This window comes from Strix aluco, chromosome 3 (genome assembly GCF_031877795.1).
Source record: "Strix aluco isolate bStrAlu1 chromosome 3, bStrAlu1.hap1, whole genome shotgun sequence".
Classification (NCBI taxonomy): domain Eukaryota; kingdom Metazoa; phylum Chordata; class Aves; order Strigiformes; family Strigidae; genus Strix; species Strix aluco.
This window is the reverse complement of record NC_133933.1, coordinates 30562382-30582990: the sequence shown is the minus strand read 5'-3', so window position 1 is coordinate 30582990 and position 20609 is coordinate 30562382. Positions and strand designations below refer to the sequence as shown.

General features: G+C 38.4%; 1 protein-coding gene across 2 annotated transcripts in view; it reads left to right on the top strand.

The window, feature by feature from the left end:
* The first annotated feature begins 1103 nt into the window (after window positions 1–1103).
* SYT14 (synaptotagmin 14) overlaps window positions 1104–20609 on the top strand; it is a 91877-nt gene continuing 72371 nt past the window's right edge. For both annotated transcript variants that reach the window (XM_074817974.1, XM_074817975.1), the window contains exons 1-2: window positions 1104–1192; window positions 12846–12893. In XM_074817974.1, coding sequence (XP_074674075.1) covers window positions 1180–1192; window positions 12846–12893 — 61 coding nt within the window. In that variant the 5' untranslated portion in view covers window positions 1104–1179. The remainder of the gene's footprint in view (window positions 1193–12845; window positions 12894–20609) is intronic.

Here is a 20609-nt window from a genome sequence, read left to right as displayed (position 1 = left end):
GTAGCCACAGGAAGGTGCCTGCTGTAGCCAAGTTTCAACAAGAAAACACCCACCACCCAAAAAAACCCCCTGTGTAAAGTACTGCAAATCCATTAATCCCTTCTCATTTCTTCAAATCCCTTTTAGCATTAAATTAACTTCAAGCATTTGTTGAAGGTTCCTATAAATTCAAAGGTGTCAAGCCCTTCTGAAGATACATAGCGTGCTTGTGAATGTGGCTCCACATGACAGAATGTTATTTTAGTTTTACACCCCCAAAACTATAGGAAATTGGACAGTACGGTTACAGAATGTTACGATTAGAAACGTAAGGCACCAAACCTGAGATTTATGGTATCTATATTCACCACGGGCTCCTGATTCACTCTCAAATGCCATCTGTCTTGTGCACCAAGCCATCAAGAGGTACAATGGGAGGAAAAAAACCAGTCTGTGACGGCGCAGCGGCACTCTCATGATGTATATTACCTGTGCTGCGGAGCAAGCGAAGGCTGCAGGGGTAATTTTAATGCTGACATTTCGTGTCTTTCAGTTGCTTTACTTAGCAAAAGTTAAGACTTTTTTCCAGTGTTTTCAGGGGGCCGTACCCGTGTGAGCACAAGGAAGCTGCGCACACTTGACTGCAGGTGCCGATCGCCCGAAGTTCTGGAGATGTTTATGGAACCACAGCCTGGCCGAAACGAGTGGTTTAACAGATGTGTTTTCTGTTTCGCTCAATAGCTTTGGGAAGAAAACCCACGAAATAGAACCATGGGAAGTGATGGGCTCTCCCCTTGACGAATACCAGCGTTCTCTCCCCAAACGCGGGAGGTGCTCAGAGCCCCCTCACCACCCGCCGCTGAGGGCCGGGCCGGGCCGGGCCGGGGGCGTCGCCATCCCGCTCGTGGGCGGCTGCGCGCGCGCCAGGCGGCGAGACCCCCCCCGCTCCCACCGGCCGCCGCTCGAGCGCGGGCGGGAGCGCGCCCGCGCGCAGGGCGGCGGCGGCGGCGGCGGCGGCGGCGGCGGCGGCGGCGGCGGGGAGGAGTCACGCGCCCCGGCACGCTCCTCTGGCCCGCCCCCCCCCCCCCCCCCTTACCCTCCCCGCCGCCGCCCCCGCCCGGCGCTCCCGTCTCGCAGCCGCGGCGCCTGCCAGCGCCTCTCCTGCGTGCGCTCCACTTGGTACGGCCCACCCCGGGGATCATGGCGATTGATGGTAAGTAGGCCAATAACGGGCTCCTCTCGCCCCGAATCGCTCCCCTCCCCCAGCCCCCTCCTCTCCCTCTCCTCCCCCGGGCACGGGGAGGGGGGCGGCCCCGGGGGGCTGGGGGGGGGGGGGAGGGCTCCCACTGTGGCGTGAGGGGGGTGGGGGGCGCCCCGAAGCCGAGCGGCACCCCAGCCCGGCGGTGCCCGCAGCCGGGCTGAGCAGGGCGGCAGGGGGGCGCCTCCTCCCTCTCCCCCCACCCGGCCCGGCCCGGCGGCTGCCGCGGAGGGGCTGCTTCGTGCGTGGGGGAAAGGCGAGTGTCGCTGCTCCCTCCTCCCGTCTCCGCGCCTCGGAGTCGGGCAGGGGTAAATAATGACGGGAGCCGGCATCCTTCCTCTCCCTCCTCCTCCGCCGCCTGCCCCGGGGATGCCGGGCGTGCGCCTGTGGGCGCCGCGGAGGGGAGCTGAGGAGGACGAAGCCATCCTCCCCGCGCCGTCAGCCGCCCTTGCTCTGGCGGGGAGGCGGGCGCGGGCGGCTGCCCCCGGGGCCGGCGGCTGTGGGGCCGGGGCTGGGCCGCCTCGGCTCGGCCGCCTGTGCCCGCCGCCGGCTCGGAGAGCGCTGGAGCGAGGGGGCGTCGCGGAACGACCCGCACTCCGGTTGTGGATGTCAGTCGCGGAACGTGCGCAGCCTTCTCCATCCCCCCCGCAGAGACTTTGCCAACTGCTTTAAAAGTAATCGTCCCTCCTGGCCCTGAAGTCTCTCAAAACTGATTCCCCGGGCGAGGGAGGCTCCCTGCTCTCTGCTGGTTGCCCAGCTGCTGAGAGCTAACAGGCTGTATGGAAGCTTGTGCCCGCAGATCTTTCTAGTCATCACTTAAAACCACAACAACAAAGGAGTGAGATGTACTAGACACTTGTTGGGTTTGTTTGGAGATGGTCATCTTAAAACGCAGGACTTCTGAGCTTTGTTTTGGAACCTTCCCTCTGGATTCTGAGAGAGTAATTTTACACCTCGTTAAAAATCCTTTAAAAACAAATAAATCTCAGAACTTTATTTCCAGGGAAAGAAGGTCCTAAGGTATGCTGCTTCCTCGAACGTGGTGTTTCTTTCTGAAAGCATCTGTTGTTATAACTTACAGAATCTAGGAAAACAGCGAGGGGGGGGAAAACCCAAACTGTTCGTGTTTGTTTCGCGTGTGGGATGCTTCTGTGCTGTCAGGTTCCTTGAATTAGTAATTCAGGCCTCTGTAAGGAGAAGTTGCACTGCGCAAGCAAAGCTGCGTGTTCACCCTGTCTTGGAAGCCGTGTGCACCAGGAGTCTAAGCTGACCAGCTTTAAGTTGGCTAGGTTCTTTTCTGATGAAAAGCCCTCTTCATATTATCAAGAAGATAGCAAAAATATCTGCTGGCTCTGGACTTTTTACATAACTCAAGCTCAGTAAAAAAAAAATAAATAAAATTATCAGTCCTTTGAAATCTGTCTCTGTTTTCATTTTAGGCTGCATTATCCCAGAAATCTGTGAGATTTTGTTAGACCTGAAAATATTCACAAAATGTGAAGTTCATGTTTAATATTTTCAGAGGATTTAGGGTATTACTACTTAAAAGTTAAACTCATGAATGAATAAAGCAATCTAGCCTTTGGAAAGAATGCAACACATCTCATTAGGGTCACTCTTTAGAAATAGCCCAACTGTCTTGTAGACACTTTTGCGAAATTGCCAAAATGGGACTTAAGCTCTTGAGAAAATTGGGTGCGTAGTTTACAGTAAATGTGAGGTGGGATAAAAAAAAAAAATCCAATCATGAAAGTGACTTGCTAGGTTTTGATTTAGTACTCTTCCCGAAGACAGAAAATGCAATGCATTTTTCTGCTGTCGTCTGTAGTAGGCATGCAGCATCCTCTTTGTTTTCAACTGAATAGCTGATGTCTGTAGATTTGCTAGTAGCTGTTACAATTTTTATTCCTCATCTGGTGTTCTCTCTCTCCTGTTTGTGTAAAAGTACCTTGCCTTGACTGTACTGTCAGCAGTGTATAAAAACATGACTTTTATTTGGGTGAATACTAACTCTTGAAGTCAGGATCAAACCACAGGACTTCTAGTCTAAAGTGTCAAAATACAGAATTTACATTGTGTCCAAATAAATTTGTAAATGTATTTAAGTAAACAGATAAAATACTTTGCTCAGTTTTAAAGAGACTGCAGTTGTCCAGATCTCTTTGATTTTTTTTTTTTTTTTTTTTTTGGGTAAAGGCGTGGGAAATAAGCAAGACTGAGAACTTCTGATTGAAGAATAAATATAAAATAGTTCAAAACTCCTTCAAAGCAGGACATACACAGTTACATGTGAAGAGTGCACAAAATTTTAAAAGTTCAAATTAAAATAGGATTTGTTAGCTGCAACAAATAAGTGCTTTAGGCTGTTGTTAAAAATCTGTAAGTACCGTTTCCAGTGCCACTTTGTCAGCATACCAGTTTACATTGGTTCTAACACTAAAGCCCAAAGTTTTTGTAAAAGTAAGGATTATTTTATCAAATGATATAGAGAACCAGGGAGCCGTTTGCCATGGCTGATGACCATTGTCATTTTGGTCAGCGACAATGCTTTGTTACTTTTGTGTGTTATGATCACTGACAGACTTTTAAAGGACAAGTATTCTTCATGTGACCAAATTCAAAGCCCAGATTTAGTGATTGCAGGAACAATTACATCTTTTTCTTTAGAAAGTTAATTTCATGTTAAAACATGTTCTTTTTTATTTCTTTATAAAGACATCAGGTATATAGTTAGCATAGGTCAGGCGATCTCAAATTTGTGAGGAAAGAGCAGAGGGCAATGTGATTGGAAAAGTTTTGGCTCAAATTAGATTAAAGAATTGTATTTACACTTCTTATTTCTGTATATTTCTCTTCCAAAACAAAATTAGTGTTACTATTAAGTAGGAGCTCTATTTTAAGATGTAAGGTTATTTATTGCTTAATATTTCCACTTTTTCATAGGGAAAGGTTAAATTAATCTAATACAGAGAGTATCAGAATGGGGAGGATGGCAAATAGGGTGGAGAGTAAGGCCAAACTGAAAGCAGTAGTAAATCCAGACTGGTAGGCAGCCTGAGATTAAGATCTCACCTACAGCTGCCCTGGCCTAGGATCTTGTGGCAGTTTGCTGGGATTGGGAGGAGAGAGAGTTGAGGAGTTACTTCTGAGAATCCTTTAGCATTGCTGTGATAATGTTCCTCACGGCAGCATTGATTTGATTCTTTATGCTGCTTTTCCTCTTCTGAGCAATAGCAAAACTTCGTTACCTGCCTTAAGAGTTCTGTTGAATTAAAGTCTGGGTGAGGAGCTGGCAATGGAAATCACACTACAATTGCATGGAGGAGGGAAAAGAAATGCAAAGGCTGCAGTGGGATGCTTTGTAGCCTAAGGCAGAATTGCATATCTTGCATATCCTCATCCTGCCTTTACCAGGTTTTTGGGCTGCACTTGAACATGCTGTAACATGGTATAGACTGTACAAAAATGTATGTTTCTCAAGGAGGGGAATACATTTAAAGGTGAACCTTTTCAGACCGAGTTAATTCTTTTTGAACTTAAACTCTTTCCTGTGGTTTCCATTGTGAGGAGTTTAGTGTTAAGAACTGAGAAGTAGTATGAAAGAGAATAACGAGCCTTACAGATAAAAGGAATCTAATAGAGAAGAAAGAATTGCCGGATGTTGCTGTCATCTAGTTATTGCTAGAGTAATGAGGCTAATGAACATGGCTTCCCATATTTTTTCCCGATCCTACCAGTGTAACACTTGCCCTTCCTGGTGCAGTATGCCAAGGTCCTTGTCATTTATCTAGGCTTTTGAATACCTTTCATTTTGTCCCTGCATTTCCTGAGTGTCTCTGAAGTGTCCTGAGCTCTCTGATGTTTCTGACAAGATTGTTCTCCCTCTGTCCTCATCTGCCAGCTGTTTGTCTGGGAGCAAGCAGCTGCAGCTGTGTGTGCTGTGCAGGGCTTTATCAGCTGGTTGGCTGTCCCTGTGTTCGGTGGGGTCTGTGTTTGTGTTGTCTTTGACAGCTGATTTTTTATGAAACAGAATCGTGAAAATATTAAGTTCTTAAAACTTTCTGTCAATTTTGGCTTAAATTAGCCAGTGAATTTGTAAGCAATGGAATGATGGGGCAGGAAACTGTTTAATTATATAACTCCCATTTCCTTGGGAAACAAAGACGAAAATTACTGAAAGAACCTACTTCTTGGTTATGGATATAAGACAGAGGATTTAGAACACTGCTTCATACAGATTACGTGAAAACTATGCCCGGTTGCAAATTTCCAGAGTCCGGAAAAGGAAACAAAAGAGCAACGAGCTGCATACAGTGCTTAGGTAGGAGCATCATACGTGTATCTCTTAGGTTGAATCTGGCCTAGGGAACAGTTTTTATCTTGACTTCTAGGTTACCTGAGATGTTCAGGTGTCACTGCAGTGTGTACTATAAGGGTGTAAGATGACACGGAGATCCTCAAGTTAGCACTGACCTGAACTGGAGGTAGTGCTTCTCAATCCAAGCTGGTGCAGCCAGGGCAGGGATTGAGCAGCAGCCACAGTATTAAATAAAGCCTAAACATAAGAAGCCGTATTTTGTACTTGGGCCCACTTTTAAACACATTTGTTAAATGTGGGGTGGACCAAATGTCAGGGTATCAGATTTGATCAGCCACACAGAATCTGTTTAATGCTGTTTTATAATCATTCACTGTCTAGTGGAAACTATTCTGTGAGTGTTACCTGGTATTAAATTTTTTATTGTCACTGTAAGGATGACTCCCTGCATTATTTGCTGACGACAGTAAAACCTTGTGCCGTATGCAAAATTACCAATTTCCTGATTGGATTTATGATACACCATCATCACTGTTGTGTTACGGATCTATTGATATAAAGTAAGCCATTACATCTCTATCACCTTTTAGGTAATACAGTGGGCTACTTTTTAAAAAAAAGATGGATCTAGCCTCTAATGCTCTACAGACTTTTTTTTGACAAGCTCCCTGTGGGCTGAGATGAAACTATCATACTCGATATAAGAACAGTTGATGTGTTCAGAGTGAAATTCTTCTTGAATTCTGTTCATTTTTAGTGCTTTTGCAAATTGGAACTCTTGGCATTCAAGATGGGCATGCAGGAAAGCAAACACACAGTTGCTACATGATTAAAAATGTTGGCTTATATTACCGCCCATCAAAATAAAGGGGATCTATAAGAGAGGAAAGAGTCTTTCTGTTTTCTGGAAAACTTTCACCTGCTTTAACCATTAGGTCATATTTTTTCTTCACCTTATTCCCAGCCTGATTCAAGAGTAAGGAAAGAGAAGCATCTAGTCATTCTGGGTAGAAATGAAGCTGAGATAATATTATTTTCATGATGGAGGGCCAAGGTCCCTGAGAACTTCTCTGTGAGATAGTCAGCCTAGAAAATCTGTGCTATCTCCATTTCTTTTTGTCTTCTGTAAGTCCATGGAGATGCTTCTGTTTATTTCAGTGTGGGTGGGATCAGATGCAAAATTTGTTTGAGAAACAGAATTGGCTATGCTATTCTTGATTAATTGTCATTGATTGCTAATTTGATGATGAGTGTCATTGTTCTGTTGATCACAAATATGATTCAAAATTAAATATTTTCCATGTGAAAAAAGTCTTAATGTTTGTTACTACTTTTGTGGTCAGATAACAACAAACAAAATATTAAGTTAAGACAAGTAGATGACCTTATCCTTAGGCTAAGAAATTACTCAATAGCAATCATTTTAGATGGTGCTAGCAGAGAAGACAGTCTTTACAGTAGGAATTTGTAGTATAAAACCAGAACATTGATTTCTAACTTTTATTCCTGAAAACTTATGGTCTTGAACATATCTGCTGCTTCTTTAATCTGATACTTATTTCTCTTATTAGTGGGTTAGACAGTAAATAATTGTTCTTTATTCACCTGCTTACATCCACTGTGTGTTGTATTTTTTTTTTTTCAGGTCCAAGAGTCTTAGTCTATTAAATCACTTCTCATATGGAAACCATTTATGTTTTAACCATTTTTATTGATTTTTTTTTTTTCCTTTCTCTGTGACTTCTGTGCTTCTATTTTATTCTTAGAGGTAGCAGGACAGAGATGAGACCAGAACTGCAAAAATATACAAGATGTGGGCACGTAATAAGTATATAAAAGAGCAAATTTGCTGGGGTTTTTTTTTAACTTGCTGTCTCTTTCCTAATAAATCCAAACATTGTTTGGTTTTAGTTTGCTTTTTGTCTACTTCCAAGCATTCAACTTTAAACATTTAATTCTTTTGCATGTGCAATATCATTTGTGGACTAAAATTGTAAAAAGGGTACTAAAGGAATGTAGAGGTGATTTTACACCATGGGTGAGGATGGGCTAATGATTGTATATAAGCTTTTTAGGAAAAACACCATACTGATGCCAGCTGTAGAGTTGCTGTTCAGTGAAAGTCTTTTCAGCTTTGTTTATTTTTCTTTACAGTTAGCTGTTTGTTCATCTAAAACCAGATTCTTCCTTAAATTCGGTTCATAGTATGAGGTAATTTTCCAAGGAGTGGATTTGTTGGTATATGTAAGCCAGAGCACTTTAATTGTAGTTGTTTTCTAGAATAAATTTGTGGTATATTATATGAAATGGCTTAGCATAGGAATGGGTTTCCTAAGTATCTTGTATTCATAGTGAAAGCATTAGTATTTCTGCATGCTTCAGACATATTAACATTGTGTTAGGCTTTATCACTTGTATCCCATTTTATGTGTCTGCACCATAACACCTCTATTTTATGCATGTGCTGCACAGCACTGTTTCCTTCTCATTTGACAATCCTGCATGCTCGAGGCAGGTGGCCAGCCTTACCTGTGATCTGTAGATTGACTATGACTGTCTCTGACGTGGGGTCACAGAACAGGAGTGCAGGAGCTCTGCTGAAATGCACGTCCCTTGCCATTACTGTCTGTGAGCAGCAGCTGCTACTCTGTCACTTGACAAGGTGGGCTCTCAAGGGCTGTAACGAACGCTGTGCCCCTCACCCTGTTTGTGCTACTCAACCTGCGTGGTATTGTCATTCTGCACTGGAATTTCGTGGCTTTATCAAGGGAAAAAATAGTTGCCTACTGTTGAATAAAATGTTAAGTGAATGTTTGTTGAATGCAGTCCAAACTTATGAAAATGCTAATTTTTCAATACAGCCCTCAGCAGGAAAGTAATTTATCATATAAAAAGTACGTCCCAAAACTTATACCTGATGACAAAGACTTCCGTGATAATGGTGTAATGGTCTGTTGCAGCTACTAACATGGATTTGTTGCTGATCTGAAGAATAATGTATTTTATACACAGAGCCTAAGTTGTACGACAGTATTGATACTGGAACTATGAGACTATGGGATGTGTTTGTTGAAGGGATGGAATGCACCCTCACTGAGTTTGTGAGTGATACCACATAGGGGAGCAGTTAATAAGCTGGAGGGCAGGGCTGCTACCTGACAGGTGCTCGGCAAGCTGAAGGAATATGGACTGAAGGGAGGGCAAATGAAAAGTCCAGTCCTGTGCAGCACTACAAGCTGTGGACAGACTGGCCAAGAGCAACTCTGCAAAAAAGAACCTGAGGGTTGTCGTGAACAGCAAGTTGAATGTGGACCAGCTATGTGCCTCTGACCTGTATCCAGCTGTGTTAACCCAGTATGAGAGAGACTGACAAACTGGAGAGGCTCCAGCTGAGTGCTGCTAAGCTGGTGGGGGACTGGAGTACATGGCACATGAGGAGAGGCTTAGGAAATGTGTTTATGTAGTCTGGGGAAACCTGAAAGGGGATTCTTATAGTGAATGGCTGCAATATAAGGGGGTCTAAGAAATGGAGATGAGTTCTTCAGGTGTCCAGTGAAAGCTCATGAGGCAATGGGTGTGAGCTCCATCAAGGGAAATCCTGACTGGCTATAAGGAAGAAGTGCTCACAGTGAGAGGGGTGACACCTTCCCTGATTTCCCCTAGGAACCAGTGGTGCCTGAAGAGGTCATGGAATCTTGGTCCTTGCAGAGCTTGGTTGTTGAGGCCCAGAGGAACCTCATGTAAAGGTGCTCCTGCTCTGAAGTCTCTCAGAGAGCCAGAGGTTATTCCTAATCTAAATCACTCTATGATAATGCCTATGTTAAATTTCTTTGCCAGTTATTTTCAGCACCTAGTAGTGGAGTTTTAGCTAAAGTCCAAACATAGTAGAACTTCGAATTGTGAGTTGTACTAGTTTTAGAAAGACATAAAATTTTACAATTCAATCAATACAAAATTCAGGTGGTGCTTTTATCTTCTTTGATGTACAACGTTTCATCTTTGTGGTGAGACAGTCATCTTGGCATACAGAGCCTTGGTATACAAAATCTCTGTCTTAAATTGAGAAAATTAAACTTCATCAGGTGTTTCAGCTGCCTCTGTAAAACATCTGGCTATTCTGTTTGTGCTAAGTGTTTGAATGATTTAGATTTTAGGGCCACTAGGTGGTCCTTTTGCTCTAGAAAAATCAAATGTTTTGTTGAATGTGCAATTCTGAAATTACTTAATCTTTCATTATTTCTCATTTTACTTCCACTGTCTGAAATTATGAAAAGCTTTATGTCCCCAGGTGGGTTTTTTGTATTCTCAGATTACATATTGGACAAAGTATTATGTGGTTTTATATGCAAACTCACTTAAAACTTTAAGCTGTTAAATAGGAGATCATGTTCACAGTCGAGATGAAATAGAATTAATAATAATTTGTATCTAAATCAAACTTAATTTTTAATTAACTACAAAAGTACAGTGAACTACCACTATATTAAAATCAATTACTTTAAAGTAACATTTAAAGACTAAATTTAAGAGGGTCATACCACAGAACCTTTGGGATTTGTGGGCTAACTGACACAAAACCACTCTTTTCAGACTGAAATATTAAATTAGCAGTTGACATCTTGCTGTCATGCAGAATGTTTTCATATTTTCAGTTTAGTTTCTTTTAACGACTAGGTTATTCAAAGCTGAGAGACTTCTTGGGAGTTGTAAAGACAGAAAAACTTGTGTTCGTTTGTTAATTTGTGGGTAAAAGCAAGGTTTCAATAGTGTATCATTTCCACAGTTTTGAAGAGCACTGGGGAAAAAAGAATCTGGCCAGGTCACTTGAGAATAGTATTTCATGTGTTTAATGAATTGGTTAATTTAAAATTTAAAAGATACTTTCTTCAACTTTATTTTCAAAGCATGTAGGTCACTTGTATTTGTATTTGTCAGTTATTTCCATCCAAATGCAGTTTGGAAAAAGAGTAATAGGTTAATCACCTATTTAATAAGAAATAGCATTCAGCATTTTCTAACAAAATAAAAAGGGAAAAATTAAAATCCTGAATTGTTGTTAAATTGTATAAATTCATTATGTAGCCTTGTGGTCAATAAAAAGTAACATGAGGATTAATGTAAAGGCTTTATTTAGTGGAACACCATCATATTTTAACATCTAAATGATTGGAAAAAAGGTATCTTTCTGTGGAAAACAATTGGTAGCAATGCAAAATCCAAACCTAAAGTTAATTAGCATCTAATGCTACTCACTGTTCTCTCAGTCATTTCTAGGTGAATCTTTATTTTTAACCAAATGTCCAGCATCTGTGTAATGAAAAGAAGTTTTTTTTTTTTCCATCAATTTTTATTCTTTCTTTGCTGCTGAATTTAAGTCTATTGGGTGAAGAAAATCTAGGGAGAAGAGTTTCAGTCACTCTTTTGGTTTCTTTTTTTGTAGCATGAAGATGACTGCAGTGACTTTAAAGATGATTGTAATCTTCTCCCACAGTTTGGTTTTTTTAAAACACCTTGTTGTCGTAAAACCAGATTTTTTTTTTTTTACTTAAGTTTTTTTTGTGTTTTCCTTCCAGAATGTTTTCTGAATGAAAATTACATTGTCCAACTTCTAGAACACACTGAAAAGAGGCAGTTATATTGCTGTTCTAACTAGGTTTTGTAAGTGTGATGACTCTACAAAACTGATGGGATCCTCAGACTCATTGATACTTGATTTCCTGTTCAGGAGTATTTTTGAGGCCTGTATTTCATATGACTGAAAAAAAAGTATGTTGACAAAAAATGAGGATTCTTTTTAATTTCATACCTCACATACATTTTCTTTTAGAAGAGTTGTATTTTATTCCATGTATTTGATCCTTTTTATCCTTTTTCCCTCTAATATCTGCATTTCCTACAGTTATTTCTTTAAAATGTATATTTAACTACAAATACAGGTATCTTCTTCAAACATTTATAACACCATCTGTTAGTGTTATCAATTATGAGTTTTAAATGTGAGCTGATACTATAATATCATTAGAAGGCATAATTCCTTTATTATGGAATGGAGTAATAAGTGCTATATAATGTATTTCCACATTTTTGAGATGGAAAGAGTTTTGTTATCTAAAGCTTGTTTCAGTGTGTTGTGAAGTGTTCGGAGCCCAGTAGTGAATAACGCATATGGAATAGATGTTTTGTCAGTTTTTGGAACTGTCTGTTTTGTACTTTCATGAGATTGCAGAGAACTGGGTATGAAAACGTAGGCAGTTCCCTTCAGTTCTGTATTAATATACGCGCAGTCTTTTGTTGTCTGTGGGAAAAGGCTTAGTGGGTGTTAGGGTATGGTTAAGATAGGCCATAGCTTGGTGTGGCTTGGAATTTCAAGGTTTGACCACGGGGCATATCATTCCAAAATATATTAATTTAAAGGATAAGAGGATCATGAATACTATAAACATATTCATTATAAAATAGTCATAATAAAAAAATAAACTCTTCCAGTAATTTCTAGACACCATGAAAAGACTCTCTTCAACAGTTTGTCTGTTCCTCCTTCTATAAGGCTTAGCAATGGCTTGTTTCATGTCCTGTCCCTGTATCACAGCTTCCTCTTTCAATATGGTTGACTGAATGTATTCTGTGGATTTCTTCACTGTCCTCACTAGGTATATAATGTATTGGTGTTTTATTTACTAGCTGTAATTCTAACATTAAGATGTTTTTTGTTAAAATGTAAACTAAAGCTTAATATTTCCAGAAACAATTTTATTATTATCATATAAATGTCTGAAACACTATTCAGCCTTTTTTTAATTAAAAAAAAAATCTCTTAAGGAGAAATTCCAGGTAAACCCAGCCTTTAGTAACAGGCTTTCTCTTTTTTTTTTTTTTACTGTGGAAGATAATCATAACATTATTTTGGCATTCTATTATGTTACAAATATTTTTCGATATTTTGAGAATTCTTCTGTAGATAGTAGATCCCTCAGAACAGGAAATTATGTTTTATATGTGGGAAAGATTAGTATGGCTTCAGTTAATTTGCTTGTGTTTGTAGTTTTATCTGTATAAATTCTATGTAATACTCTTCAAACTGCACTGTCATTAACAATATTAAGCCAAAGGAACATTTGTTGTTTTCTCCAAAGGATGTCATGTATAAATTGAAAATGTGTTAAATCAATCTTCCATTTTTATTAAATGACATGGTTTTACAGCTTTTTCTTTTACACTGTTTATAAGCCTTATTAAAAAGACAAATACATTTTATTTTCTACTATTTTCTAATGATTTATTTTCACATAGGTGGAGAACGAACTTGCGGTGTACATGAGCTAATCTGCATTAGAAAAGGTAAGCAATGCTTTGTGGAAGTGAACTTCTTAGTTTGTGAATAGTACTGGTGAGAAATCTGCTACCTCGTGTTAGGATCTTACATTTTCTGGACCTTAGTGTTGCATCTTTGTGTTGCAAAATCTTTTGATGCTGACACTGTCAATAAAAAAAGAAAAATAAAATAAAAAAATATGTGAAATTCCAAAATGAAATTTGATTTTTCACAAGAAGGAAAAATGTGCACTTCCGATATCCACTGCCTTACATGGAAGTTGTTAATGTTGTTCAGCTGTGATAGGAAACCACAAAAACTTGATCTTTGCCTTGTCCAGATACTTGTAGGATGATTTGATTTTTAGTAGTAATAGAAAGTTGTGAGGGTATTTTAAACAACTGATGTAATGGACTGGCAATCTCTGCCTGTGTTTTAAGTTGAATCCTAATGACTCAAGCTTCTTTGAAAACTACCGTATCAGTTATAAAATCAGTAATTGACAGATCATGAAACAGACCTGTGCTTAAGAGAAGACTTTTATAGGTTTAAAGCTGAGCTACAATGGCTGAAATTGGAGTTTGACAGAACAGCTCAGCTGATATAATGACTACATACATTTCTGTTTCCTGTCCCTTTTGCCAGCCCTATGTTCCTTTCTGTGGCACTGCTGTTGAATCTCTGTGTTCTGATCTGAAAGCTAATGTTAAAAAAAATAGTTTCTTCAGGGATTAGTTCCTTGAATTGACTCACCGTTAGGTCAGAAGTGTCTCAGTGCTTTCAAAAGGAAAGGAGCAAGAAAATGTGGTGGGAGGAGGGCTGCAAGACTCCTTTGACAGCAACTGTTAGACTGCTTCAGTAGTATTGTCCAGCCACATACTTAGTAGGAAGAAATTTTGTTTGGCCTCTGAGTAGAGCTTAGTTTCCATTGCATTTACTTAAAGGTTTTAGTAAAATCAGGGTTTTTTTTAAAACATGTACTTAGTATCCCTTAACTTCAGAATTAAGTCTATCAGTTAAGGTGAAAAATAGTTTTATGGTCACAAGGCATCTTTTCCAAATATTTATTAAAAGAATAATTAAGTGTTGTGTGTGGTTTGACAGTATTGTAATTAAAAACAATTTTCTGCTTTTTAAACTATGAATCATTTCATTCTTGCTTTTTTAATGACTTCCTTCTCATTTTGGAGAGGATGTTACTTTTTTATGTTTTGGTGTTGAGGTGTTTTGTTTTTGAAAAAACTTCTTTATTGCTGTCTCTATTTTTCTGTCAATGGATAAGTCGGGACACATAGTGCTCTGTATTCCTTCTGTGATAGGCTCTGTTTTTCTTTCTGAATTATGAAACTCATTGGAAGTTCAGAAGCCTACTGATAAAGTTTTAAAATCTATTAATTTTGCTAATCCCTATTTATTTCAGGGTATTGTAGTGATTTTTAAGAAAAACAATTTTTCTGCATTCTTGGAGGCAGTGCTGTATGGTTTTTAATGTTATTGCTGGGAAACTAAATTGAAAAGATGTGCATTTTTTTTTAAGGTTCTATGTTATATTTGAACATTAGATTCTAAGCTCCGTTTGTCATTGATATATTATAAACATTTTTTAAATAACAGTGGCATGCAACCTGTGTTTTAGCATTGATGATTATAAATTAGCCTAGAGGTAAGTGTGATTAAAAGAGAAGTATCCTCTTAGTGCCATTTATACCTGCAATATGTTGGGTTCCTTTTCTCCTCATATGAGTTCCATGTTTATTCTAACCTTGTGTGCCCCTGTGCCCAGCCACGTTACTGACAAATTTCTCCTTGTAGTGTGTGGAGTGGGTGCATTCTTGTCTGTCCTCTCTCCCTACTTGAGGTGTACATATAAGGCAGAAGGTGCTTGCCATCGTACTACAAATCTTCCAGTCGTGTAGTATTTTGGCCTCTGAGACTTTACATCATCTGATATGCATCCAAGATGTTTTTATGGTCTGACCAATGGCCAGGCTCATAAGGATTACTTTCTTTGCCAGTTGCCCAGGCCTGCTTGTTTGCCAGGATCAGAGTGCATGCTCAAGATCCGTATTGACCTCCTCAGAATAGGAAGGGCTTTCCAAGCTGAGAATTCCTGGCTGCCAGCAGTTGAGCTGGTCAAATCAGACCTTCCAGCTCTGTCCTAAATGCCACTGGGTACTCATTCCAAGCTTATACAGGATTGATTTGAAAAGTTTTGTGGCACAGAGGTCTTCCTCTTCACCATCTCTTGGCTGTGCCATGAAAGCCAAGCCTTTTTTGGTCTGTGAACTCACTGTGGAAGTTTGGTGGACAAATTAAGTATTGAGGTTGGCACATGGATAACTCCCTGTAGCTTGTCTGGTGCCAGGTAAGTTTGCACTGTCCCCCTCTCCTTTTTCACTGGTGGCTGTGGCACCAGGATAGTACACCCCACCTCGTAGCATTCATTCACTCATTTTCATCAAATGCTGACTATGAGGCTTTGAGAGCTGGTACAGTGTTTGACAAAATGGTTCTGCATTTGCTATTGTCCTGAAAGCCTTTGATGCTTCCAGCCATGTGACTGTAGTTAGAGTGCCTATGTGGAACCTCTGAAACAAAGATTAGTAGTAAGTAGCCAGCATAATTAACTAGAGTTCTTAGAGATGTTCAGTGTACTTTTGTGCTTTGCTTGTCTGTCCATCTTTCTCATAGTCCTTCCAAGTACGTTGTTGTTGAGAAGCAACTGATAAACAACGATGTTCCATCTTATTTGTCCTGTACTGAATAAGGAAAAGGGAAAAGCAAGTAAGCAAGCATGTGTCTTCCATGAATAATGCAAAGGAAAACTTTCCGGTTTCAAGTGATGGAGTGTAATTAGAATTTACACGGGGATTATACGACTTGAACACCTGTTGCTGGTGATTAATTTTTCTTTCTGGCTAGCAAAGCAACACATTCCTAAATTGTCTTTTCTTGCCTGCCCATTCATTTTTGCTAGGAAAAAAGGAACCTTAGGGTATCAGATGATGAAATGTGGAAAGAGACCAGGAAGGTCTGCAAGGTTATGTGTGACCACACCATTTAGCTCAAATTATTTAATGAAAACTTCATATCTATATATGAAGATGTAACTGTAAAAGCAAACCCCAAAGCTTAAAAAGGAAATGTCTGCTCTAAGACTGTTCAGCTGTTACAATGAAAATAATTTGAAAGTTCACTTTTCTTTTTTTTTTTTTGATGTTTGCATTTCTCAAATTAGCCAAAACCATGGAGGGTTGGTTTTTTTTACATTCCTGATCTTCAATTTTTTTAGGTACTCTAGACTGCGGTACTGGGACTGCAAACAGTTGCGTTTTCATTCAAAAGCATCATTAAAGCATCTTCGATGTTAACAATGCTTCCACTGAAATAAGTAAAACTAATTTGATTTGTAGATTTATTTTTAGCTTTCTAAGACTCAAAGATTTACAAGTACCAGTTACAATGCTTATTGAATGTGTGAGATTATCTGAATTCTAGTGTAAATATGATACCAATACAGTATCAGTACAGAACTCAGATTTGCTAACTAGAGGTGTAGCAATTGACTAGCACAGGGCCTGCTCCCATGTCACATAATATTGTTATAGCTTTATAGTTGCCCAAGATAGATTGTGGTGGGTCCACTTCTAGTCTGCACAAGAAGGATTACAGTGCTTCTACAGTGTTTTGCTTGTTCTGTTTCCTTTTAGCAGATTCATACATTTTTGAGAAGAATCTGCAAAGAGCTGGTCAGGAGTAAGAAGACTGATAGGCTTTTCTGGAAAGCCTTAGCAACTAATTTGTATGTATTTTTAAATAGAGGCTTCTTATAAATTCGTAAATACAGGGGGTGTGTGTCCTGAAAATGTGCATATTTTGTGGATGTTATATAACATCTAATAGCTGCAAAATACAAACAAGTCACTTTCCAGCTATAGAAAAGATCTTTAAAGAATATGATCAGTTATTACAGAAGTTTGGTAATACAGCACTGAAATTTTGACTCCTGTGTTTTAACATCGCTAAGTGGTTGAGCTGTTTGTGTGGTTTTGTATTTACTCATTGTTGAATTCTGAAAATTGGAAAAAGGGAAAAGCTATTTTTGCTTTTGTTATAAATGAGCTGCTTGTTTACTTCTATTTAATGCAAATTTATTTTATGTACACACACATACTCAAATTCTTACTTCTGTTCTGACAATACAAATTGAAGACTTGGCTAAGGAAAGAAGAGTCCTGCTTAGTTTAGTTAGTAGTGACTGAGTCATTTCATTCAGTCACTTACTGTTCTTGACAGCAGAAGAAGGTAACAGGGTTTTTCTGAAATTATTCAGTTAAAGGTTTGCCTTTTTGCTGGCTATTTTCCTAACACACAGTTGTTTTTGAGAGAGTCATGAGAGTAATGTTAAGTTGTTCATTTGGTTATTTACTACAGACATAAAAGAATTTAGGGAACTTGAGATCAGACTTCAGAAAATGTATCATTTCTGTCTGTAATGCACTGTAGCTAGGCTGCTAGTCTAACTTGGAATTGGCTGTTGTTAACTGTACTAATATTTTAATTAAAGCTGTTTTCAGGTTCTGTTGGTACAGACAAGACAGACTTGAGTGTTCATGATATTGAGCTGTAACTGAAGAAAAACCCTCTTTAATATATTCTGATATGTACAATACTCATTGTAGGGCATGGAAGTGACTTAAAGCAGGAAATGTATGGCCATATTGTTTTTAGGTCTCTCACTTTTGTTCATTTGTATGTTTTTGAAGTAATGCAAAGTGATACTTCTAACTCAGCAATGAATTTTGTATTTAATCCATGGAAATGTAGATGAAATATCCGAGTAAGGTCTGAGTTGAGCAGATTTTTAAAATTATTTTTTAAGTCCTTTTCTCTTTTGCAAGGTGTTCTTTCTATTGTTGTGGCAGTCTTGCAAACAAAGGAAATTATTCAGCAAACTGCCTTTGTGACTAATAAAGGAACTGAAGTGCTCTTTAATATGCAAAAGAAAGAAGTTGCAAAAAGGCAGTGTCTTTGGCTGACAATGAAAAATGTCACTTGTAATAATAATTTTGAAAAGATAAGAAGGTATGAATTTTTGTCTTGTCAGAAGTATATTTTAAGTAGAACTATGTCCTCTTTAATGTTCTGGTCAACTATCCTTATCCATTTGCATGTATCTGAATGTTAAGTTGCCAACTGCATTTAATTCAAATGGAAAAAAAATAATGTTTATTCATGAGTTTCATTTTACAAGTAGAAACATTATTTCATTGGAAGTCAACTGCATCTGATATTCAAGTTATATTAGTTTTTATGATAGTCAACACTAAGTAAGTGCTTCTGAAAAAGAAGCAAAATAATTTTTCCCTTTTCTCTCTGCTGTCATCCAGTTGGTTGGAACTTCTTGTTCTCAGTCAAGAGAAAGGTGATACCACAGATGGTAGCAAATTTCTTTAAATTAGGTAACCTCACATTAATGTAAAACATTATAAATATATGTTGTTTTTACTCATTTAAGGGCTCAGATGTGGACAGTACAAAGTAAAGTGCATTTTCTCTTCTTACAGAGAGGAATAAAAGCTTCATTAAAAAGTATACACAATTAAAACTAATAATATACGGATAAAATAGTAATTAATCTGTTCATAATTGTGCACTAGTTAATTTTAAATAGACAAATACATGGGGTTTTTTTTTCCAGGCTAGAAGAAATTTTGTGTCCTTTATCCCATGAACACTACATTTAATACATCTGGGAGATATTATAAAGTATGGCTACATGTTAAAAAAATGAAAGTAATAATGTTAGAATTAAAAACACTGGAATATGTACTAAATTTTGCATTCTGTTGGAAAGCTAACCTGTATTTATATACATTTTGGACTAGAGAAAATTTTAATATGAAGTAAATATTTTTCTTGGAGATTATTGATGCCCATACAGGAAGCAAAGTTATGTTTCTGTGTGTTGTCCTGTGTTTGGAGTCTTCTGGAAAGCAGCAGCTACTGGGGTCACTTAACTCCAACTATTGCAGTCTCTTTTCTTCTGTAGTAAGTTTTGTCTGTAAGAACTCTGCTATATCCAAACCCTGGCATTTCTTTACTTAAAATGGTCATAGAATCATTTTTACTGCACAGTACTTTGCTATGTATCCTAGTTAATCACTGTGCTGTTCAGAAATCTCGATCCTGGATTGTCTCACACTTTGTTGTTAATTGTAGTGACTGATAGGAAAAATGTGGTTTTAAAAGACTTTTATTACATAATTTATTTATTTATTTATTTTTTATCCCCAATAGTGGAGAGCTACTTTGCAGTAGCTATGAACTTTTGAACATCAAGTCTCTAGACCCCTGCAGGTCTTTAATACTTTTGCACTGCGAGGATTATTTGAGGGTGTCATTAAAAAAATCTATGATCACTGCTGTTCTCTTACCCGGTGCATGGAGAATACAGTCATGTAATATGCTGTGTAATTGCAAAAGATTATTGGGATTTGGAGGTAATCAAGATGAGTCCATGATCTATGTTTATTCCAAGTAGCAATGCGATGTTGCTTTTGCTGTTTCTTTTCAGAGATTTCTGTTGTGAGATATTACTTAATAGGAGATGAATTCCATGTGAGAGACAAAAGGCATTGAGGGACTGGTAAATCAGAAGGGGTGGCAGGCTGACAACTTCCTCAGCCCACAAGGATTTAGGAATTAAAAGATTTCTGTCAGAAGTTGAAATCTCCATCTCAGACTATGGCTTCTGTTATTCCTGAATTCTTTCTTAGATCAGTGATATTTTGGAGCCCAGGGTTCTCTTTTTCATGTAATTAGATTTATCTCCAAAAGACAGTTTCAGCATGGTATTTTAAAAGAAAGGGAAAGGAATCCTGTAAATGCCAACCTGCAGAGGCAGTACTAGAGCCGTTACATGTATTTTTGTGCAGTTATGTATGTGATTAGTTAACTTGCTGAACCAAGCCCTTTTTAATGCAAACTATAATTTATGAATTATATTGAACTCTGTTTGATGTAAATATTTAGTAATTTAATTGCTCATAATAAAATTAAATAAATTGAATTTTTAAATAAAAATACATTCTAGACTTTCTTCCTGTGTGAAGGAAGTCCTGGAATCTAGATGTTAGGATGTATTTTTTCTTATTAGTCCTTGTAATTAGATGTTAAGAAAATGAGGGGAAAAAGAAGTTCTGATTTATCTCTGTAGCAGTGCAGATTATCCCTCAGCCAGTGTGAAGTGACATAAACCAAATGGTGAAAAAAGTTGCCATTGTTTCTGATAACTTTCCACTGGAATAAAAGTGACAGTGGAGTTAGACCAGTGTAGCTGTCTTGTTACAGTAATTCCAGTACATTTTTTCATGTAAACAAGCACATTTATTTTTTACTTTAAGTGTATGAGGTTTTTTATAAATTAACCTTTAAATGGCATCATGTATCACTTCAGATAATATAAATTTTCCATTTTCCCCAGTATTATTTGGAAATGTTTATAAACAGATTTTTAAAGGGTATTGTTATTCCAAATAGTTAAATAAGCCCTTTCACCCTGATTTCATTCTGCCAGTCTTTCAAAACTTCTGAAAGGTTCATGTTACTAAAAATTGTTAATAATTTTCTTATTTAGGAAATGGTCTTTTGAGTTCTGCATTGAAATTCAATTGACATTTCAGGTTTATGTTAATTTAAAATTGCATATCACTCAGAGTAATATACTGGATATAGATGTT